Source organism: Eubalaena glacialis, chromosome 1 (genome assembly GCF_028564815.1).
Source record: "Eubalaena glacialis isolate mEubGla1 chromosome 1, mEubGla1.1.hap2.+ XY, whole genome shotgun sequence".
NCBI classification, from domain to species: Eukaryota; Metazoa; Chordata; class Mammalia; order Artiodactyla; family Balaenidae; genus Eubalaena; species Eubalaena glacialis.
This window is the reverse complement of record NC_083716.1, coordinates 89374088-89398800: the sequence shown is the minus strand read 5'-3', so window position 1 is coordinate 89398800 and position 24713 is coordinate 89374088. Positions and strand designations below refer to the sequence as shown.

Here is a 24713-nt window from a genome sequence, read left to right as displayed (position 1 = left end):
CAACTTCTGCAATGTTTTGTGCCAAACCTCTGGCTCGTGGCATATTCCACTGCGTGCTGTTATTTAGTTTTATACGCACATATTTCTCTTCCCCGCTGGAGGGGAGCCCCTTAAGGGCAAGAACCGTGTCTGACAGGTGCGGCGTCAGGGATGCTCCAGGAGCCCCCTTGAAGGAACCGAAGAGGAGGGGAGTCGAGCTGGGCACGGATGGCAGCTGTGTCCTGGGATGGTTGCCCGAAGTGGAGAGGGGGATCTGGGACCAGTCCAGTGCTACCAGAAGATTCAAATAGTTGGATCCTCATTTCACGTTGAACTGCTCGCCCCCCTCTTTCCCAGTGTAGTCTGTCGTCTCCCCTCGTTCTCCTCCCCCCGGCCCTCTCCTCCCCTCCATCTCTTCCATCAACCCTTTGGTCACTTCCCTAATTAGTGTCTGCGAGGCACCCTCGTAGACCCGCCCCGCCCCCCGCCCCAGGAAGGCCTCCCAGTTTCTCCTTCTCGGAGCACCCGTTCTCCCCACCGCACTTCCCCTCTCGTTTTCGTCCAGCAAACGAGCAAGAGCGAAAAGCAAGCTTCCTGAGGTCCGGGACGCAGGCTGTGGGCCCGCCGGCCCCGCCCGCCGGCCCCGCCCGCCGGCCCCGCCCGCCGGCCCCGCCCGCCGGCCCCGCCCGCCGGCCCCGCCCGCCGGCCCCGCCCGCCGGCCCCGCCCGCCCCAGCCGCTCGCGTGTGCTTGTGCGCGTGTGTGCGTGTGCGTGTGTGTGCGCGCGTGTGCGTGTGCGTGTGTGTGCGCGCGCGCGCGTGCCGGGGCCGAGGCTGGGGAGGAAACGGCCCGCGCGGCCCGGGAGGAGGAAGGAGCCTCCCCTTCCTCGCCAGCCCCCTCCCCACTTCCCGTCCGGCGCGGCCGCTCGCTTCCCGCGCCGCGGGCCTCGGGGCGCACGGAGCCCGCCGGCCGCCGCGGAGCTGGAGGCGGAGGAGGCGGAGCGGGAGGAGCCGGCGGGGCGCATGCTGGGCGGGGGTTCCCAGGGCGCCCCGGCCGGTGGCGGCGGGGGCCACCGCGCAGGTAGGGGTGCTGTCACGGCCGCCCGGCGGGTCGGGGCGGGGGTCCGGCGGGGAGGGTGCGCTCTAACGTCTGGAAATCGTGCCGGTCCGGGCTGCGCCGCTGTTAACATCTTGGGTTTATGCATCCTTGCGAGGTGAGGGAAACTGAGGCAGGGCGCGTGGCGCGCCGCGCTGGGGTCGTTGTCGCGCCGGGTCCTCCCCGAAGACCGTGCTGAGATCCCGGGAGCCGCAGTTTTGGCAGCAGCGCCGGTCGGACCCGCCCGGGCGGGTCCCGGTGGCCGAGGAAGGCGGCCGGGGCGCGCTCGGGTTTGGATGCGCCCGGGGACTGTGCCGTCCGAGCCTCGGGTCGCCGTGCGCCCGCACCCGCGGGCCAGGGGACTCCCGTGCGCCCGGTCCCGAGACCGCGTCCCGACCCCGGGCCGAGTCTCGGCTTCCACCCCATCGGGGACCTGGAGGGAGGAGGTTGGGGTGGGTTGAGGAACGTGGTGCTGGCACCGCCCGCCCCAAGTGGCTGCTCGGCGAGCAGTTTCACCTCCCGTTTCCTCGGCAGTAGTGACGCCCACGCCCGGCTCGGAGCGACCCCTCCGCTTCCACCGCCCCGAGTACAGGTCACGCTGTCAACGCTCAGGGTTGACACTTAGGCCATTAAGTGCACAGCTGCTTGTCAGGAACGGCAGGACGTCTCCTACCATCTCACTTTTAAAATACATGCAAAGGAATTTGAGACTTTGGGAAGAGAATGAGGTCTGGAGTCCGGGAGTGTGTGTCCTTGCTGCGCCAGAAGAGGGCCGGGCAACTTTGACAACTCCTTTAACATCTCTGAGCCTCGATTTCTGCGAATGTAGAAGAGAGCACTGCTAACCCATTCCCTCCTCCACTCCCACCCCGCCCCCCAATCTGGTCCCATAGACTTGCTGTGTGTGAAAGCACTTTGCGAAATGTATGGTCAGTTGGGCAAATGCGATTTGGACAATACCGGAGTCTTAAGAGCTGGGGTATGAGGCAGTCAGCCTGCATCTCAATCCTGGACTTAGTTGTGCCTCAGTTGCCCCATTTATGGGATGGGGGCAATGGCAGTGCTACCTCATAGGGTCCCTATGGGTTTAAATGTGGCCGTGGATGTGAACCCCCAGCCCAGAGCTGAGATACACAGTAAGCTCTAAATAATAACCTTAGTTGCTCTTTTCACTAAGCAAAACCTAATTAATTTGGAGTGGTGTAGAAAAACCAGTTTGATTTGATTAAAGTATGAATAGCAGAGTTTGTTTTTTTTTTAACGTTGGCTTTTTAATTAATTAATTACTTAATTTATTTATGGCCGTGTTGGGTCTTCGTTTCTGTGCGAGGGCTTCCTCCAGTTGCGGCGAGCGGGGGCCACTCTTCATCGCGGTGCGCGGGCCTCTCACTATCGCGGCCTCTCCCGTTGCGGAGCGCAGGCTCAGTAGTTGTGGCTCACGGGCCCAGTTGCTCTGCGGCATGTGGGATCCTCCCAGACCAGGGCTCGAACCCGTGTCCCCTGCATTGGCAGGCAGATTCTCAACCGCTGCGCCATCAGAGAAGACCCAGAGTTTTTTTTAAAGGAAATTTAATCTTATTAAATTCAGGCATGGCACATGAAGTCTTTTGAGGGTCAGTTGAGACCTGGCACTGAGCAAAGAGAGGCCTGGAGCTGCTTTCTAAGCTCTGTGATCTTGAGCCTCAGTTTCGTCATCTGTTTACAAAAAAGATGAAATGGGAACAGTAACTTATTGGACTGATAGAGCTGCCTGAGACTCAAATGAGGTAAAAGATCTGAGAGCTCCTTGAAGCCTGCGAGTCACTGCACGAATATAAGATATCACTGCTACCAAGAGGAATAAGAACATCTGCAATTTTTTTTGCCGCCTACGGTGTCGCAGGCAGTCTTATCAGGAATTGCTCTGATGAAATCCGCCCCAGACTGTTGTAAGGTAGATACTTATAATCCTCTCCCTGTACAAAGCCGAGATGCAGGGTCACCCTGCTTCTTTCCAGAGGTCATGTGGCTGTGGAGGGTACAGCTAGGATTAGAACCCTGGTGTGGGTGCCTCTCACAGCTGTGTTCTCAACCACTGGCCAAACTGAGGTTATGCAGACGAGCTGTTGTTCAGAGCAGATCTGTGTTAGAACAATTGATAATAATATACCCTACATATTTATAGACTCCAAAATATGAGTGAATTTTTAGCCCTGGCAGAAGAGACTTTGAAATAATCTTAATTGTTTTCATCCCTATGTAAAAAAAAAAATCCCATTTTAAGCTGTCTTCTTGCAAAAATAAGCAGTGAAAATTTGCAGAGAAAAAACGTACTAAAACCTTCAAAGAACATATCACAAGAACTCATCAGAGATCCCCTTAAAAAATAGAGTATTGAATAAACACTTTGAGAAAAAGGAAAAAGAAAGAACTCATCAGAGATCTCAAGACTAAATAGAGTCTGCATGAATGTTTTATTTTAACACATAAATTTGCCAGGACCCTTAGGATGGCACAAGAGGGGTAAACTGGGATTGAGGCTTTTGGTGTCATGGTTACCTGGCAGGGCTGGGACCCAGGACGTTTCTGCAAGGACCTCACTGTTCACCTGAGATGCCCCCAGAAATGGACCATCAGGCAAAGTCTGTGCACCTGAGGGAGAGTGAATGACAGGTTTCTGTGCTGCAGAAACAATCCCTAATTCAATTGTTTCTCTTATTCTTTTTTTTCTCGTTTATTCTTTTTTCTTTTTCCAAAAGTAGTGGGTGCTTGTTACAGGAAGCACAGAAAACTACAAACAAGAAAAAGAACACTGAAAACCACCGTAATCCCAGCAATGCAGACCAATAGTTTGGTGTCTGTTTTCTTGTAAGCCATTTCTGTGCCATGTTCATCAATTTATATCTACTTCCAAAAAACTGCATGCAAACTATTATTGTTTCATTAGATGACAAAAATAACAGTAGCTCATTGCTCAAACATTAAGACATTAGAAAAAAAAAAGCCCACATTTATTATGTTCATTAAAACTTTTCCTTTTAAAAAAAATTCTTAAAATTGTGATCGAAGAAGGATTAGCGATTAAATTGTTAATGTTTGAATTTTATTGTGATTTTGGTCAAAGTTTGATGGAAGATCTTCAGAGTGAAGAGAGGATACAGGGGTGACCTTTAAATAATAAGATCTAAAGACCAGCACAGAACAGAGTTTCTGAGTATAAAATTTTTAGATTAGGATCATTAGACCAGAATTAGAATAATCTTTTTGACAATGATGATACTAATTCAGTTTATATGCCGGGTTCTCATGCAAAGCCAACAGAGAGCACTGCTTCCAGAGATGCCCTGGGCACCCACCCTGGGGCTGGGGCGGGTCCCCTCTGGCACAGCTGTGCCACTTTTCCAGCCAGCACCATTTAGTAATGTAAGCCTTTTAGCCCTTGGGAATCTTCTCTTGTTGTTCTCGATTTTAATGACTGTGGTGAAAATTCCTCAGCAAGTATCTTTTGTGCAACAATCATGCAATTTAAAAAATACTTGCCACAGATGCTTTGACCATTCTGAATCCATTTTCTCTTGAAATCAGAGTTTACCAGCTGCTTCTTTGAGCACAGACTTCACCATCAGCTTCCCAGTTTTTCATACCAAGTGGTAGCGGGAGAGGAAAACTGTGGCTGACCAGTGAGTGACATGGTATTTCTCTTTGGCTTTGGAAGGCAGTCAGGGGCCCACATGGTGTGCTCAGCTGCTGACATGACCATCGGTTTTCTGCCTGCTTCCTTTTATCCGGCCCTCCTTCCTTTTGGCCACTTGCCTCCTGCAATGGCTCAGAAATGGATGGTAGAGCTAGGCTTCCTGAGATCATTAGGGTCGCTTCTTGGTCTTCGGGTGTTATAAACAGAATCACAGAATTTATTGCTGGAAGAAGCTTCAGATGATCAGGTGGTCAGATCTGTTGAGTTCTGACCGGCGAGGCACGGACAAGTGCATTTACCAAGTGCAGCTGCTGAGAAATATATATTTGGTCCTTATAATGGTAACCATAGGTGTAAGGGGCCTGATCTCAAATGAGGTAATTGAAATAAATAGCCCTAGATTCTAATTTTCAGTCAACTTCAGGTTAATTTCCCAACCATGTTGCCTTGCGCTTATCCTGAAAATACATGGATATAATTCTACCTGTTCTACCTCTGCGTTTGCCTGCCATGGTAGGACTTTTACCCTTTATTTGCAGATGGCTTTGAACTCTCAGAGAAATGCAGTTAAGACAGGAAACTCCTGGAGGTGTGACACAGCTGTCTGCGGGGATAAGTCACATCAGAGTCCTGATGGTTGTGAGTGACAGTAGAGATCAGGGCATCTGGCCTGCTCAGTTTATAGGTGTGGAAAGTGGGTGAGAGCAGCAGAGGGTATTAGGATCTGGGTCCTCTTCTCTTCCTTGGAGCTGTTTCCATAAGCATGCTTCACTCCATAGGTCTGCATAATTCCCCTCTACTTAAGAAATATTAAATGAATTGAAACCAACTCCTTATTTATTTATTTATTTTTGAGCTATCATGGCTCTTAAACACTTAAAATTCTGAACGGTTACTCTTTTCACATTGTCACTGATCTGTAAGAATCCATTCGTTCATTAACTCATTAGTCATTCATGCAACATTTAGAGGGCCTTCTTTTTTTTTAAATTAATTAATTAATTAATTAATTTTTGGCTGTGTTGGGTCTTCGTTTCTGTGCGAGGGCTTTCTCTAGTTGCGGCGAGCGGGGGCCACTCTTCATCGCGGTGCGCGGGCCTCTCACTATCGCGGCCTCTCTTGTTGCGGAGCACAGGCTCCAGACGCGCAGGCTCAGTAGTTGTGGCTCACGGGCCTAGTTGCTCCGCGGCATGTGGGATCTTCCCAGACCAGGGCTCGAACCTGTGTCCCCTGCATTAGCAGGCAGATTCTCAACCACTGCGCCACCAGGGAAGCCCTTAGAGGGCCTTCTTGGCCCAGAATTAGAAACAGAGCCACACATGAGTAGGGCATCACTTTTCAACTTCGAGGAGAAACTTGCTGAAAAGTTGTCCATGCATAGAATAACCCATCTGGAAAAGTGGCCAGCTTTTTGCCACTGGAAGCATTTAAGTTAGTGTTGGCTGATTCTGTGGTGACCGTATGGGGGTGTCTGCACGTGGGACAGAGGCTGCAGTGGACTATGTGTGTGGGAACCCCTCCCTCTCTCGGATTTTGTGACTTTTGTCCTGGAGGATTGGGATTGTCCAGGACTTGGGCGACTGTGTAAGTTTCCTATTCTCTGCTCTGTGGGGTTTCACATTTTGCCTCCTCCCCCCGCCCCCGCTGACCCAGATGGTTCCATTTCAAGAGGCTCAGCCCGCTCCCTGCACTCAGCTGCCTGATTGAGGTCGGTATGTTAACTCCCCAGGGTTACCTGTATCTAGGATTGATATTAATGATTAACATGATCATGTTCGCCCAGGCAAACACATCGACCAGGAATAGAAACGTGCATTTGACAGGTGGCCCTGCGTGGAGACTAATTGCTTTCACAGGTTGAAAGGTGAAATATCTAAATTTAATGAGTGGGTTGTGTCTTGAATGTAGAACCTGACTTTAAATTTGGTTTTGTGACATGCAACCTAACTTTTCTTTTTCATACCTGTCGTCTCTTAATTTGCAAGTCGACTGATAAGATGATTTGGCATAATTATTAGGCTTTATTTTTGAGACAGGAGAATGTATGTGTTTTGCATTTATAAATGAAAACATATCTCATCTTACTAAAATACTGATAGGCAAAGGAGGACAATTTCACAGCGGTCAAATAAGAAAAAGAGTAAAGAGAGAGATAAATGGGGCTCTGTTTCTAATACACTGGAAACATAGACTTGTGAAAGCTGTTTTGTGATTACAGATCCTCTGCTGAAAAAAAATTTGTGTATCTCAGTACAATTTTTTTTTTTAATTAGGGTGTAATTGACACTAACATTATATTAGTTTCAGGTGCATGACATAATGATTTGGTATTTGTATACATTGTGCAATGATCATCACAATAAGTCTAGTTAACATTTTTCACCTTAGAAAGTTACAAAGTTGTTTTTTTTTTTTTCTGGTGATGAGAACTTGTAAGGTCTCAACTCCGTACAATTTATTAATATTTCCTTGATGCTTTCATTATAGCCACGAGCCGGGCATAGTGAAATGTGAGACAGCTGACCTTGGGTATAGATAATCTGCATTCAATTCAAATAGTAGATCTCGGGCCTCCAATTCGCTTGACTCTTATCAATGCTTTTGTTTTCCTCTGTCTGGTTATAGAATTCTCTGGTAGAAGAGACACTAATTTATCCATTTATTCATTCCGTTGTATTTATCCGTTCAGGAACATTTATTTGGCACCTACTGTATGCACGGCACTTTGGTGTACCCAGCAGGGTGTTTAAAGATGTATCAGATTGTCCACAAGGACCATCCAGTCGAAAGGGGAGATCTAACGAAGCCTGGTACTCTTTCCGGGTGATTTAAGGCAACCCTCAGATTTTTGCAGCCACTGTTAGGACGCTTCTTCCAAAGGCATCTCAGTCCTTCCTGCGTCTTCCCAGTCCTGACACTGGATTGTGTCAGTATTTCTCTGCTCAGTACCTCCTGCCAGACGGGCCTGCATGCTGCTGCCAGGATAATCTTCCTAAAGCAGAGACCTGATTAGGTCACTGTTCCCCCGTGCAAACTCATTATTGTCCTGCAAGCAAATTCTTAGCATTCCTTTCCAGGCCTTCCGTAAACAGGCCACTAAATCCCTAAAATGGATACTCTGGCCCTTTGACTGCACACTTTATTCTGTCCACCAAGAACATGATGGAATCTGTCCTCTTTGCCCCCAGTCTCTACACATCTTGCCAGTAATACTTTCCAGCCTTCTCTGGTCCTCTGCGATCATCTACTCTTTTCCACGTCTTCTGTTACAGTTTGTTGTGTATTTAACCTGCCTTCCCAACTCCAATGTAAACCCCTTCAGCTCAAGGAAGCTCTCTGGTTTATCGCCTTTCCCCTCATGTATGTAGTACATTCCTGGTTTATTCCACTCTGAGTTGAATTAAACGATTTATTATATTTTAGATTGAGCAATCCCGTGTGTGGATTAACCCCATCTTCTTAATTTTTATGTCTTTTGAAACCAACCAAGAGTTCCAGAAGTTCATCTCAGTTCAAAAGTTTATTGAAATGCACAAATCACATTGCCGGATACCGTGGTGGCTCTTTAGATTTAAAAAAAATGTGTAAACTGTTGTCCATACCCTTGAGAAGCCATGGTCCAGGGGAAAAAAAAGAATTTTTTGAAGTTTCTGGATGCTGTTTCATCAGAATGATTGGCAATTGGGATACACCAACATTATCAAGAAGTAAGCAGCACCTAGTAGGTACCCAGTGAATACTTGGATAGATAGGTAGGTGAGTGGAGGAAGAAAGAAGGAATCCTTTAATTTAGAATGTATCGATTGCAATGTTTACTGCTGGGTATAACAATTTTGAGGTAATTTAGGCAAGTATTGATTTCCACACTTGTATATAAAATGTGCTGCTCTTCATCTAGGAAGAGAGAGATCAGTCCATCTATAGACACTCTGTGTTAATTTCCTGGCCGTGGTGTTACCATTTAGTCAATTTCACCCACATTCCCAGCGGCTGGGAGGCTCGCAGCTGGTGGGGCCGGAAGGAAGGGGAGTGTCTCACGCTGATCCCACACTCATGACCTCATCCTCTCCCCAGCTGCCTAATTGGCTTTGGGGATTGTAGGATGAGTTCTGAACTATTTCCCAACAGGACAGCTTTTGTGTGTCCTCCTCTACTTGACTCAAATAGTCGTTTGAATGGAGAAATGGACAAATTCTGTCATTTTAATCCAACTGTTATATTTTCTTGGCTTTAGGATTTGGGATTATCTAAGTACATTCATTCCAATAAATACTGGAATGTTTTTGAAACTTTTTTGAAAAGCTAAGGTGATATATAAGGAAAGGTATTGATATTACTCCTGTTTTTCCCAGTTTGCTGAGGTGGAGTAGGGCTCAGTGAAAATAAAAATGAGATATCCCAAAGGGGTTATTTACCTTAGGCTGATCTTGGGGTACATTTATATTGACTCTGCTTTTAAAATTGTATTCTGCTTTTTAAGGAGCATAAGACCCTTTTAAAAAAACAATATCTTATCCAAATTAGGAGACTGCCTTTCCCAATACAATGAATAATTATTCATCATTACAGAGCCAGGAAGGGGTGAGTCAACCAGAAATTGAGTGGAGAGAAACACACTCTTTTGGATATGCCTTTGCATTAGTCTGGGCTGAATTTCTTGTCTTATTTATCTTCTTATCATCTGTGTTAGACCCGTAGTAGGAATAGAGACTTACCGAATTGCATGGGTTTAACCTAATATTGTAATTGGGCCACCATCGCGCGGGGGAATTGCTTCCCAACCGGCGGTGGCTCCTGAAATGTGGCATGGGAGGCTCGGGCAGCAGCTGGGTTAGGAAAGGCAGGGTAGGGCACGTGTCTTAAAGTTGCTTTTACATGCAAACACGCTCTTGAACACACTGTGTGTTCAAGATCAATACAAGTGGTGAAAATTTCTAAAGGCTCTGCCATTCACACATTGCATAAGAGAAAAATGTCAGCTGCCCATATCAAAGCACGCCCTGATGATTTTAGTTTGGAGTGGCTTTAGAGGACCCAGGAACCATGTGGGGACTGCAGCACCCCAAGCTGACCTTTGGCACTGCCCCTGCCCCTCCAGAGCCTATCACCCAGGATGTTCATCACGTATCAAGATGTACTGTAAATTTCTGAAACATCGACCAATGCACCTTTTAATGGAAGTGCAGAGGTACCTGGCATATTTCTTTTAAATTGTGATCAATTACTCGTCATTCATGTGGGTAAGTGATGGTTAACTGTGACTGGCCGAGTGGCCGGATGGATAGGACTGAGAGTCAGGACCCTGGGCAAGTCCTTTAGTCTCTCTGAATCTGAGTGTCCTTCCTTGTCAGCCCTCAGTGTAGAATTGTGGTAAAGGTCTAATCCGATCATTTATATGAGCGCATCATAATCTGTACTGTTTATGTGTAAAGCATTGTCTTGATGGTAAACTCGCTGATATCGCCTCTAACATCAGTCCTGCCTGTGATCTCAGTTTGCCTTATAGCTTGTCCCTCACACCCTAATCCAGGTCCCTGATCCCTTATCTGAATCGCATGAGTGTTTCTGCAGCAAAATAGATGCTCGTGCCCTTAACTCAGCGGGATGGATAGACTCTCCATCGCTTTACATCTGTGCACACGAGGGCTTGCAGACTCCTGCAGGATGCGTGAGGGGAAGCTCGCGGTTCTCAACACGGACTTCTGGAGTTTGGAATTTTCGATGATGCATCACGAGCGTGTACTTAATCGTTGTTGTACTCGTTTTGCTCTTCTCCTCCCCTTCCCCTCATTTTCTCCTGCTGCATTTCCAATTCTTAGCCTCAGTGGCTGTTGTATCATCTCTGCTCTTCCCGAGATGGGCCCCCAACATGCTGCCTTTGTTGTGAGACACAAGCCCAGCCTGCATAAGGGGTGAACCCAGGGATGGAGGCGGCATTGCAGGGGAGGGGGAGCAGGACCCCACAGAAGCTGCACTGCTCAGTCGGGCTTCAGCATGCTGCCGGCGCAGGAGTGCAGACTGGCTCTTCTACAAGGCAGCGCTGGCAGGCGGTCTGCTCTGTGGGGTCGGGGGGGCTCCCGTGCTCAGCTTCCAAGACGGTGTGCCCACCAGGCCTGGCTGGTGTTTGGTCCTTGGTCTGACACCTGGATTCCAGAGCCCCTGCTTGTCTTGGAGGGAGCCGTAGACAACTGCTGTCACTGATAAGCTGGAAGGAAGAGGGGTTGGAACTGTCAAGGTGCCCCCTTAAATGTCCACCCCCGCCGACAGTCAGGGTGGGCGATGCCTTTGGCTCCTATGTTGCTGTCTTGGGCTGTGAGCGCTCGAGGGCTGCTGGTGATGAGGAGGCTTCACGTGGCTGATCGATAGCAAATGATCACGCAGAGTGAAGGTGGTGTAACAGAGCACTTGGGGGTTGGCTCTGGGAAGGGAATTCTGGAATTCTGGTTCTAGAGCCGGTCGATCTTTGCTTTTTCAAGGTGTAATTTAATTTTGGGCTTGTCTTTATAAAATTTTCATCCACATGATATGTACATTCTCCGTTCTCTCTGTGAGATGCTCCACTGATTGGATTTTGGTTTCTTGAAATCCCCTCCGATAGTTCGCCTCTCCTGTTGCAGAAAATTCCCCGCTCTTGCTGGTATCATCTCACACCCAAAGAGGGCATTCTAACCTTAGAAGAGGCTCAGCTCAGCAGCGCGCCTGCCATGCCTTTCTCTCTAAGCATAGAGTTTGGCCTCTCCCTTGGCTTCTCAAGTGTTTTGGCTGCAGGGAAGAAATCGTCACAGTCTGTACTTATTTAATAAGACCGTTATGGAAGTGAACCCAACCTGAGTGCAGGCAGGGACAAAGGGGGACCCGGCTGCTTGCTCTGCCACCAGACCTCACCAGCTCCCTGTAAATTTCTGGAGCTGTCACTTGTGAGCTGTTGTCACTGAGGGAGAGCTACTGTGAGGCTGGGGACTTGGCAGGCTGGTTGGCTAATCCTCTGGGTGTTCTTTCAGCATTGTCTGCGGGGACTATAGGAGTCAAAGGCCCTTCAGTGCAAAGATAATGCCAGCTTGTTCCCTGGAACCCCAAAGGAGCCAGAGTCAAAGGGGTTTTTTGTTTCACCAGGAGAAAAACCCACAGGAAGTCCCAGATTCTGCCGATATTCCTCTGCAGTCTCATTGCCCCATCAGAGCTGACTGTGCTTTGTCCTCCTTTGAAGAAAGCAGTAACTTGAACAGAAAATTAATAAATGAAAGGATGCCATTCTCCATGGCCAGGGTGGTGCACACATGCTGGGTACACGAGCATGCAGGCTGGGCTCTTCCCCCAGGCCTGGGGCCCAGGTTCCCCCTGCAGAGAGGGCTCGACTGGTGAACCAAAGGTAGTCATGGCCACTTCATGCTGTTCTTGTAACAGGAAAGAGCCAAATCTGACTCCATGTTGGATCTGTTTTTTTTTCTTTAGCCTTTGCTTTCCGCTGCTTTGGTTCACTAAAACGATACTGTCTATACATAATGGTCCGCCTCAGGGAACCCTGCCCCTCTGCCTGAAGGTGAAACCAAAGTGCCTTTGTTCAGGGCAACCTCCGGCCCCTGTCCGCCTGTGGATGGCTGCAAGAAAGAAGAAATTAACACATCCCCTCCCCGAGGCTGGCCATTCCAGGGGATATTGGCAAAACTTACGGCCTTTTTACTTTACTTCCTCGTCTCCTCTCCCTCTCTGTGCTATAAAAGAAACTGGCATCCAGACCCCAATAAGACGGTTTTTCAGAGACACTAGTCTGCCGTCTTCTCGGTCTGCCGGCTTTCCGAATAAGGTCGTATTCCCTGCCTCAACGCCTCGTCTCCCGATTTATTGGCCTGTCGTGTGGTGAACAGAGCGAGCTTGGACTCGGTAACATTCTGAGAATCAACTGTGGTCATGTGAGTAAAGATCTGAGCCCGGCCTCTGCCCCATCGTAGGCCCTCAATGGGGCTAACGTTAGATTTCAAATTTCTACCAGCAGTTCTGTCACTTACCAGGTATATGACCAGGAACAGGTCATTTAATTTCTCTTCGGCTGTAAACTGGGCAATAATAGTGCTTATTTCATAGAACCGTTGTGAGGATTATATGAGACACACGCAGAGGGCTTAGAAAATAGTACTTTATTAGAACAGGTGGGCTGCGGCCTAGAGCTGTGCGGGCCATGTCCCACCAGGAGTACACGTGCAGGCCCAGGGGTGAGTGGGGCTGACCCCCGGCCTGGGCCCTGGTGCTGAGGAAGGCGTGCCTTCTTCCAATTCATCGGCTCAGAGGGGCCACCTTTTTCTAATTTATCCTCCCAGAGGGAACATCTTTTTATAGTTCATCACCACAGAGCGGGTGCCTTTTAAAAAATTTGCACAGTGGCACCGTATGTGGTAGCTGCAGCCCTGTGGACAAAAGAAAGATGCTATTATTAGTCTAGCAGACAGACCCTTCTGGAGGGAGGGCGTGCATCGCATGCTTTACCTTGCTCCAGCTTGGTCATTTCACTTTTATTTCAATGATACGATTACCATAGTCAGAGGAGCAATTTTGCTCTTTCCTTAGTTCTAAATTTTCTCTAGAATTTTCCTTGAGGCCAAGGGCTATAATTTCCTGCCTTCCAAGGCCCCCTCATCACCACTGCCTTGCACCTGTCCTCTGGAATGCACATTTTTTTTTTTAACATCTTTATTGGAGTATACCTGCTTTACAGTGGTGTGTTATTTTCTGCTTTATAACAAAGTGAATCAGTTATACATATACATATATCCCCGTATCTCCTCCCTCTTGCGTCTCCCTCCCACCATCCCTATCCCAGCCCTCTAGGTGGTCACAAAGCACCGAGCTGATCTCCCTGTGCTATGCGGCTGCTTCCCACTAGCCATCCATTTTACACTTGGTAGTGTATATATGTCCGTGCCACTCTCTCACTTTGTCCCAGCTTACCCTTCCGCCTCCCCGTGTCCTCAAGCCCATTCTCTACGTCTGCTGTCTTGGGAATGCACATTTGTTAACACAGGTTGGAAAAGAATGGGTAAGAGTGTCAGCTGGGTGCTGGTTATTGACTCTTGCCCTCTCACCCATCCTTCGGTGCTTTGCACTTTACTGCTGGGGCTGGGAGTCAGACACATCCCTGGCTCCATTGCCAGCTCCCTTCCTGTTAAATTCTGCTAACTGGAGGCAGTGGTGGGAGACCAGAGGCAGGAGGGAGAGAAAGCTTCCTGATTCGGGTTTTACAGTGGGGCAGTTGCAGGCAAGGATGGGTGCTTTGGGCTCCAGCAGCCCTGACGGGTAAGCCCTTTCCCCAGGCTCCAGAACCAACGGGCACGGGCTCTGCAGCAGTCCAGCAGGTCGAGCAGCCTCAGGGATGCAGCCCGGAGCATCAGTGTCTGACCTCTAGCTATTATCCCTTCTATCTCTCCTTCTTTGTTCTCTTCCAGTTCTTTCCATACCTTTGTGACCAACTCCCTGTATTAAATGGCCTCTGTTTGGCATACCTGGAGTGGTCTCAGTTTTCCTGCACTTTGTGTGTGGTCTCTGTGGATCTGTTGGGTGCTTAGGGCGGGTCCACTCCCCAGGATCTCTTCCTTTCTGTTTCCATCTTCACACGTGTCAGCATTACTGCCACAGCCTTTACAATAGGTTTTCAGCCTCTAGCCTCTTCCTAATCATGGTGTCATCATAGTCAGATTAATTTTCCTAAAACTCTAATTCACCCAGCTGACACCTCTGCTCAAAACCCAGCCTTTACAGCCATGTGGTAAGGGTCTAGTCACCTATGACCTAAACCCCGTTGGTGAGCATCGTAACCATGGACACCGTCTCCACAATCTTAACAACAGATTGTATACAGGTCCGTATACTCAGAGGGTCGTTCTTTCGCCCTGGCTGGGGGGCAGGCATTTGGCTCAGTGGCAGACACACCCATAGTCGTGTGACTGTGAGAAAGGTTGCAGAGCCTGCTGGTGGCTCCTGCTGCATCTCCTTCCCTCCCCTCACTGGTTCCTGTTGAAGTCAGACCGGGGCCTTTAGGACAGGGCCTTAGGTTGGCCCCTCCTCCTCTCCTGGAGGACGGCGGTCAGTGTACAAGGTCGGCCCGATGTCCTGGGATCAGGGAGGTAGAGTCCAGGAAGTTTACACTGTGTCACTTCTTATAAACTGATGGAAATAGATGTGCGGTGAAGAGTACACATGAGCTGTGAGTCTAGATGACATTGGCATTGTCTTGGGACCCCCATAAATTTTCTGACTTCTTTGAAGTAATGTTTTTAGGAAATTCCAGAGCAAAGGGGATGGGAAGAATCTCTTAATGGAAATGAAAGGGACATTATAAGGTCAACTGGAGGAAAAATATTATGGTTAATGTCCAAACGTAGCTTTATTGTTTTTACATAAAAGACAAAACATAGGCATTATAAAAAATCAATGCAAGCCTGAAAAATACACGGTAGAAGAAGTGATCACTGAAGCCTCACCTTCCTCACTGGGAATTCTTTAGTGAGCATCCTTCTGGAGGGTTTTCAGGCCTGTGTTATACACACATGCAGTTCTACAGAGGTGGGATTATGTCCCCTTGTTCTCTAATCTATTTTTTCCCATTTATTAGTACAGCACAGAAACGTTTTCATGTCAGTACATATTGCTTTACTTTATTATTTCTAATGGCTACACAGGAGCCCATGTTTGCCCCGTAGATTACTCACCCAGCCACATTAAACTGGAATGTTTATGGTTGTCCCCCCTTAGAACATGCTAGCTTTTATTAAGTTCCGGTGTTTACGGTGATGCTAGGGATCTAAGAGGTATTCTGAGATATCAGTGCTTAGTACATCAGAAGTGTGGTTCTCTGCTGGGTGAAGTTCACTTCTCCCTCCGTTTACTGCTGGTTACCCTAAGGCACTGCTCGGATGGAGGGGATGCTCTGCCTTACACTGTCGTCCAGGGACTCAGGCTGACAAAGGCCCTGCCACCTTTAGCATGTGGCTTCCAAGGGTGCCCTGGCCTTTGCCACCCAGCCAGCGGATAGTGGAAAAGAGAGAGCAGAAAACTTCCTAGGGGGTGTTCAAGGATCAGAGCTGGAAGTGGCTGACCCCGCTTCTGCCCACATCCTGTTGGCCAGGGTTGAGTCACATGGCCACAGGAAGCTGCAAGGGAGGCTGGGAAATTCTCTTAGCTGGGTATGACCTCCCCCCCGCCCCTCCCCCCGCCCCCCCCAGCAAGGAGACACCATGTGGCCCTTGCAGTCATTGCAGATGGCTTTTCTCCTTTCTGTCTAAATGAGGATCCCGGTTTAACGATCCTCACTAAATGAGCTTCTGTGACTTATGACCTAAAAAGGAAAAAGTTATTTACCTCCTCCCTAGCCCCTCCCAATTTTCAGTGGTGGAGCAGAGACAGCATGACACGAGACTAAAAACTCCCCTTTGAACAGGGTGTAAAATAGGAGATTCACCATAGTCACGTGCATCTCCAGGGTCAAAGCAATCCTGGAAGCCAGTGGGTAGGCAAGGTGACGGCCCACTGCCAGGGAGTGGGAGAACTTTCTCCACTGGGCCTTGATTCTGCTCTCTGAGAGGGAGTCTTTTGTTAATTGTCTCCATGGCCCCTGGCTCTGTGCTGCCAGGTTCATCCTGTCCTTCAGTCTCCATGGCAACATTTGAAGCGTTGCTGGGGAGTCTGCCATCTTTACGAGGGCGAGGGCGTGCACAGCTTTTGCTGCCGTCTGTTTAGTGGTCTGAGGTTTTTAAAGGCTCGTATAGACTCTTTTTTAAAAGTCCAGGCTCATGATGTCTTAGGCTGTACATTTCTGTCAACAACTTAGTAGGATTCTCTTCTGTTTTCTTCCATTAAGTTTGTTATACCAATGGCTAATCCCAAAGTTTTTTCTTAGACATTATTGTCAGGCTTGATTTATTATATGACTGTATCACCGCATGCCCTTCCTTCTCAACTAAATGGTGGTTACCTTGAGGCCCTCAGATTCAGATGGGAAGGCATCACTCTTGATCAGTTCTTTGCCACAGGGCTGAGGCTTTGGGCCTTTGTCACTTATAAGTTTTTTAATCTTATTTCTTACTGTTTGAGACAGTCAGGTTTTCCAACCCTTCAAGCACACAATTGATGGATTCTATCCTCTTTCATTTACGCCTACAAACCAACGAATTCTTGACTGATCATATCTTTTTCTTTAAAATTACTTTAATATCATCTTTACTATTGCTTTTATTTTATTACTAATTCTCTACTTTCCCATTTCCCCTACTGGAGCTGCCAGCTTGGTAGACACTAGGTCTGCTTTCTTAGTTACTGCAGGTGATGATTTTACCAAACATTTTGCCATTGCATAACTTGGATCTCCATTTTTCCAGTCTCTGATATCAGTTTCCTTGCTGTCCACTGCTTGGTTGTTAAGCCAGTACCGCTTATTTTATTGGTGTCTGCTTTAAGGCACCAATTTTTGTACTAGTTAACCCCTGCTGTTGTAATATAAAAACTAAATTCTCAGTAGCATAGCACTTTCAAAGTTTGTTTCTTGCTGATATAAATTACATTTTGAGGCAAGGCTGTTGGTGATGGGGTTTGGGAGGGGAGGGCACTCAGGGAGTCAGGTGGACCAGTGCACGTCCATTTCAACCTATGGCCTCCAAAGTCTCCTTAGAGCATCGACATCTAATCGATAGAGGAAGAAGGGCTGTGAGATGACTACAAAGGAGGTTTTTATTAGCTAGGCCTGGAAGTGGTGGCCATCATTTCTGTCCACAATTTCATTGACCAGGACTCAGTTACGTGGCTACACATAATTTCAAGGGAAGCTGGGAAACGTGTTCAACTGTGTGTCTCAGAGAAAAGGGAAATGGGCTGGTGACTAGCTATCAGTTTCTGCCTGGATGCCTATGTAGCAGAGACTCTTTTAAAGACTTTATATATATGAACTTCTTTAATTCTGGGAGATAGAAACTGTTGATATCCTCATTTTACAGATGGGAAATTGAGACACTGGGAGGTTAAATAGCTCCCCAAAGGTCACACAGCTAACCAGTGGTGGAGACAGGATTTGAATCCAGACTACCTTGTCTGGCTCTATTCACTACTCTATACTGATAACATAGAATATTGTTAAAACTTAAAAGTTAAATGTAAAAAACGATAAAGGTAAAGATCACAGATTTAAAGGTTAAAAAGTGAGAATTAGAAGTGATAAATTTAAAAATTACATAAAATAAAGAGAAATAACTATAATTGAGAAGCAAAGAATACAAGCTTAAAAGAATGATACACAGCCTTCAATGTAAATGAGGGTAAAATGTGGTAAATGAAACACAATGGATAAAGATGAAAGAAAGTGGAAATTAGGGGAAAAAAATACTTATAAAGTAACTGGAAACTGAAAAAAAGCCCAAAGATGAAGTGAGAAAATAGTGAAATAATACAAAAGAATAAAAATATTAAATAAGAGAAAGTAAGAGTTAAATAAGTGAAACTCAAAATATTAAGAAAGGCAAACTCAGGACTCATTTAGTGAGACACAATACAGCGAAGGTTCAAAACAATGAAAATAGAAGTTTTCTGTATGCAAAATAAGAAGAAGGTTAAACTAAAAATGATAAATGAAGCTAAAATGATAGAAAAATTACACACTCTTTAGAAGACAATGGGATTTTAAAAAGAAATTCACAGAAACAGGTGAAATAAGCAGCAGCGTAAATCTTGCTCTCAGAGTGCTCCAATCTGAATCAACACCTGTGATTAGGGGTCCCCAGCAGACATTCTCAGGGCTGGGAGCTGAGGGGTAGAGGGGGACCTGGGGTCTCCCCTCCTTTACAGACCCCACAGTGCCTGAGTGGAGTGATGTCAGCAAAATGGGGGGAGTAGGAAGCACCAGGCCCTTGTTCCTCCATGGGAAATTTAAAAACAAACAAACAACAAATAACAGTTAGAGACTAGCTCAAACAACTTTACAGGAGCTCTGGAAAATAGAGGGCTACAGCAACTAAGTGAATGTCCAAAGAACAAAGAGCCACATTCAAAATGGTAGGTTGTACAGAATTTAAATGATAAATGCATAAGGAATAATTATAAATCTATTTGAATGAGCACACAATGTATAAAGATGTAATTTGTGACATCAATAATGCAAAGAGGGGGATGGAGCTGTGTGGAAGTAGAGTTTTTGTTCCCTATAGAAGTTAAGTCGGTATCAATTCAAATTAGATTATTATAACTTTAGATTTTATACGTAATCCTCATGGTAGCCACTAAGAAAATATCTATAAAATACACATAAAAGGAAATGAGAAGGGAATCAAAATGTGGCACTAGACACAAAGGAAGGCAATAAAGGAGGAGACGAAGGACAAAAAAGCTATCAGACATGCAGAAAACAAATAGTAAAACTGCAGAAGTAGTTCCTTCCTGATCAGTCATTACCTTAAATGTAAATAGATTAAACTCCTCAGTCAAAAGGCATAGATTGGCAGAATGGATAAAAAAACCATGATCCAATTACATGCTGTCTATAAGAGACTTACTTTAGGTCTAAGGACACACAGAGAGTGAAATTGAAAAGGTGGAGAAAGAAATCCCCTGCAAATAGTAACCAAAAGAGAGCTGGGGTATCAATACTAGTAATATCAGACAGAATAGACTTTAAGCAAAAAACTGTTACAAGAAACAAAGAAGGACATTATATATTGACGAAAGGGTCAATTCACCAAGTAGATTTGATAATTATAAGCATATATGTACCAACTATCAGAGCTCCAAAAGGTATGATGCCAACATTGACGGAACTGAAGGGAGGAATAGCTCTAGGGTACCATGCCTGTGCAGTGCAGCAGGCAGGCCAGCCTCCCTCACGTTCCCCACACCCCTCGATGTGGGCACCTGTGTCTCTAGGAGCTCCCTGCTGCCTGCTGGCGTTTGAGTCCCTGTGCTGCCCCTGAATTCTGACTTTGGCTACCCTGTCCCTCCTACTTGGTGATCAGCATCCCCACCTTGGTTGTGTCACCTCCCACCCTGCTGCCTGAAAGGCCTCTCTTTCCTCCAAACTCCATCCCCTCTAGGGAGGTTTTTATGAGCCCAAATTAATGACTTACATCACTCACCCCTAGCCTGGGGCACAGATTGTCTGTACCTCTCATTTACCAAATCATGTTTGCGTTTATTTGACACGTGTATTTCTTTCTTTTTTAAATTTAATTTAATTTAATTTTGTGTGTGTGTGTGTGTTTTTCCAGCATCATGATTTAATTAAGGGAGCATATTCATTGTAGAGACTATACTGATGATTGTAAATGTGACTCCTCATTACAGCCTTAAAATTTTTGAAACACCAAAGCACAAAGATGTCAATTATATATCCAAACTACAGGTACAAAACAAGTACATGTATTTTCCATGCTCCAAAATTGAGTACACACTGTACTGTCATAGGGAAGAGGTTTACCAATGAAGACCTGACAATAAAGTACTCAAGATTGATATACCAAAATGAAATATAAAATAGAGTTTATAAAAACAAGTTTGACAATAGCAGAGTTGACCCTTTTCATCTCTGAGCAAAAATGCATTTCATTATACATACCCTCTCCTAAAATGAATAAAACGGTCACTTGAGAATGCTCTATTTATTTTCTCTATACTACAACATTTTCCATGTCTTTTGAAAAAAAAATATTGTGCGGGAACTGTGGGATAAGCATGCATATGGATGGAACAGCACAATTGCCCTGGTTCTTACAACTCCCTTCTAGATAAGGAGAAAGTGTTATTCATTAGTATGGCCCAGTCTTAGCCAATATTCAGTTTGGAAAGACACTGGGTTAAGATCAGAATGATCTGAAATTCCAAGTTCTAGAATTGATGATTTTATATGCCATTGTATTAGTCAGGTTTCTTTTTTAAAAAAAAATTTTATTGGAGTATAGTTCATCTACAGTGTTGTGTTAGTTTCTACTGTACAGTAAAGTGAATTGGCCACACATACACATATATCCACTCTTCTTTACATTCCCCTCCCATACAGGTCATTATAGAGTATTGAGAAGAGCTCCCCGAGCTACACAGCAGGTCCCTATCAGTTATCTACCCGTACATATAGTAGTATGTATATATCAATCCCACTCTCCCAACCATGTATTTCTATTTTGTCTATTTGTTTGATAGATCTTGAGTTCCTTGGGGGCGAATGCTTCTTTGTCACTGGCACTCAGCACTGTAATCTGAATGTAGAATCTTATTTTTCTGTTGAATCAATAGATGTTTTTTAAAAATTAGGCCTAGGGACTTGCCTGGTGGTCCAGTGGCTAAGACTTCGTCTTCCAATGTAGCGAGTGTGGGTTCAATCCCTGGTCGGGGAGCTAAGATCCCACGTGCCTCGCGGCGAAAAAACCCAAACATGAAAAACAGAGGCAATATTGTAACAAATTCTATAAAGACTTTAAAAATGGCCCACATAAAAAAAAAATCTAAAAAAAAAAATTAGGCCCAAACACTGATCTTAACCCTAAGGATTAGCTAATGGGAGCATCACAGATTTGAAGTTGGACAGACAGAGTTAAGCTACTTAATTTTGTGAGCCTCAGTTTCCTTATTTTTGGACCTGGAGGTCCATTCTTGGTGCCTCTGCTATGTATCAGGCCATATGCTAATGCTCTCGCTTAAGCGTCATAACAACCTAAGGAGTGGGGTACCATTCTCATCCCCATTTTTCTGATGAGAGAACTGAGGCCCAGAGACATTAAGTAACTTGCCAAAGTTACCCAACTCATAAATGGAAGAGCTAGAATTTGAACCCAGGTCTCCCAACTCCTTTGCTTCTTTTTATTGTAAGGATCCACAAATACCTACCGTTCAATCCTTCAACTTCTTCAGCTTGTCTGTGATCTAAGTTCAAGCCCTGCATTAGTTCTTCCCCTCCCCCAGTGGTAGCTCTGGTGGGCAGAACGATGCCCCTTCAAAGATGTGTTCATCCGAATCCCTGGAACCTGGGAATATGTTGCCTTACATGGCAAATGAGACTTTGTAGATGTGATTACGTTAAGACTCGAGATGAGGAGACCATCATGGATTATCCTGGTGCACCCGATGTGCTCACAGGGTCCTTAGAGGGGAAAGGGGAAGGCAGGAGTCAAAGTCAGAGACAGATTAGAAGATGCTCTGCTGCTGGTATTTTTTAGAGATTTAAAAATTTTTTTATTTATTTTATTTATTTATTTATTTATTATTATTTTTTAAACATCTTTATTGAAGTACAATTGCTTTACAATGGTGTGTCAGCTTCTGCTTTATAACAAAGTGAATCAGTTATACATATACATATGTTCCCATAGCTCTTCCCTCTTGCATCTCCCTCCCTCCCACTCTCCCTATCCCACCCCTCTAGGTGGTCACAAAGCACCGAGCTGATCTCCCTGTGCTATGCGGCTGCTTCCCACTAGCTATCTATTTTACATTTGGTAGTGTATATATGTCCATGACACTCTCTCACCCTGTCACATCTCACCCCTCCCCCTCCCCATATCCTCAAGTCCATTCTCTAGTAGGTCTGTGTCTTTATTCCCATCTTGCCACTAGGTTCTTCATGACCTTTTTTTTTTATTTTTTTTTCCTTAGATTCCATATATATGTGTTAGCATACTGTATTTCTTTTTCTCTTTCTGACTTACTTCACTCTGTATGACAGACTCTAACTCCATCCACCTCATTACAAATACCTCCATTTCATTTCTTTTTATGGCTGAGTAATATTCCATTGTATATATGTACCACATCTTCTTTATCCATTCATCTGATGATGGACACCTAGGTTGCTTCCGTGTCCTGACTATTGTAAACAGAGCTGCAATGAATATTTTGGTACATGACTCTTTCTGAATTATGGTTTTCTCAGGGTATATGCCCAGTAGTGGGATTGCTGGGTCGTATGGTAGTTCTATTTTTAGTTTTTTAAGGAACCTCCATACTGTTCTCCATAGTGGCTGTATCAATTTACATTCCCACCAACAGTGTAAGAGTGTTCCCTTTTCTCCACACCCTCTCCAGCATTTATTGTTTCTAGATTTTTTGATGATGGCCATTCTGACCGGTGTGAGATGATACCTCATTGTAGTTTTGATTTGCATTTCTCTAATGATTAATGATGTTGAGCATTCTTTCATGTGTCTGTTGGCAATCTGTATATCTTCTTTGGAGAAATGTCTATTTAGGTCTTCTGCCCATTTTTGGATTGGGTTGTTCATTTTTTTGTTATTGATCTGCATGAGCTGCTTATAAATCTTGGAGATTAATCCTTTGTCTGTTGCTTCATTTGCAAATATTTTCTCCCATTCTGAGGGTTGTCTTTTGGTCTTGTTTATGGTTTCCTTTGCTGTGCAAAAGCTTTTAAGTTTCATTAGGTCCCATTTGTTTATTTGTGTTTTTATTTCCATTTCTCTAGGACCTGGGTCAAAAAGGATCTTGCTGTGATTTATGTCATAGAGTGTTCTTCCTATGTTTTCCTCTAAGAGTTTGATAGTGTCTGGCCTTACACTTAGGTCTTTAATCCATTTTGAGTTTATTTTTGTGTATGGTGTCAGGGAGTGTTCTAATTTCATACTTTTACATGTACCTGTCCAGTTTTCCCAGCACCACTTATTGAAGAGGCTGTCTTTTCTCCACTGTATATGCTTGCCTCCTTTATCAAAGATAAGGTGACCATATGTGCGTGGGCTTATCTCTGGGCTTTCTATCCTGTTCCATTGATCTATATTTCTGTTTTTGTGCCAGTACCAAACTGTCTTGATTACTGTAGCTTTGTAATATAGTCTGAAGTCAGGGAGCCTGATTCCTCCAGCTCCATTTTTCGTTCTCAAGATTGCTTTGGCTCTTCGGGGTCTTTTGTGTTTCCATACAAATTGTGAAATTTTTTGTTCTAGTTCTGTGAAAAATGCCAGTGGTAGTTTGATAGGGATTGCATTGAATCTGTAGATTGCTTTGGGTAGCAGAGTCATTTTCACAATGTTGATTCTTCCAATCCAAGAACATGGTATATCTCTCCATCTATTTGTATTATCTTTAATTTCTTTCATCAGTGTCCTATAATTTTCTGCATACAGGTCTTTTGTCTCCTTAGGTAGGTTTATTCCTAGATATTTTATTCTTTTTGTTGCAATGGTAAACAGGAGTGTTTTCTTAATTTCACTTTCAGATTTTTCATCATTAGTATACAGGAATGCAAGAGATTTCTGTGCATTAATTTTGTATCCTGCTACTTTACCAAATTCATTGATTAGCTCTAGTAGTTTTCTGGTAGCATCTTTTGGATTCTCTATGCATAGTATCATGTCATCTGCAAACAGTGACAGCTTTACTTCTTCTTTTCCGATTTGGATTCCTTTTATTTCTTTTTCTTCTCTGATTGCTGTGGCTAACACTTCCAAAACTATGTTGAATAATAGTGGTGAGAGTGGGCAACCTTGTCTTGTTCCTGATCTCAGTGGAAATGGTTTCAGTTTTTCACCATTGAGGACAATGTTGGCTGTGGGTTTGTCATATACGGCCTTTATTATGTTGAGGAAAGTTCCCTCTATGCCTACTTTCTGCAGGACTTTTATCATAAATGGGTGTTGAATTTTGTCGAAAGCTTTCTCTGCATCTATTGAGATGATCATATGGTTTTTCTCCTTCAATTTGTTAATATGATGTATCACGTTGATTGATTTGCGTATATTGAAGAATCCTTGCATTCCTGGAATAAACCCCACTTGACCATGGTGTATAATCCTTTTAATGTGCTGTTGGATTCTGTTTGCTAGTATTTTGTTGAGGATTTTTGCATCTATGTTCATCAGTGATATTGGCCTGTAGTTTTCTTTCTTTGTGACATCTTTGTCTGGTTTTGGTATCAGGGTGATGGTGGCCTCGTAGAATGAGTTGGGGAGTGTTCCTCCCTCTGCAATATTTTGGAAGAGTTTGAGAAGGATAGGTGTTAGC

At 45.2% G+C, this 24713-nt stretch overlaps 1 protein-coding gene across 8 annotated transcripts in view; it reads left to right on the top strand.

Moving 5' to 3' along the window:
- The first annotated feature begins 914 nt into the window (after positions 1–914).
- DISC1 (DISC1 scaffold protein) overlaps positions 915–24713 on the top strand; it is a 362726-nt gene continuing 338927 nt past the window's right edge. For all 8 annotated transcript variants that reach the window (XM_061182533.1, XM_061182522.1, XM_061182515.1 and 5 more), the window contains exon 1: positions 915–1057. In XM_061182533.1, coding sequence (XP_061038516.1) covers positions 1000–1057 — 58 coding nt within the window. In that variant the 5' untranslated portion in view covers positions 915–999. The remainder of the gene's footprint in view (positions 1058–24713) is intronic.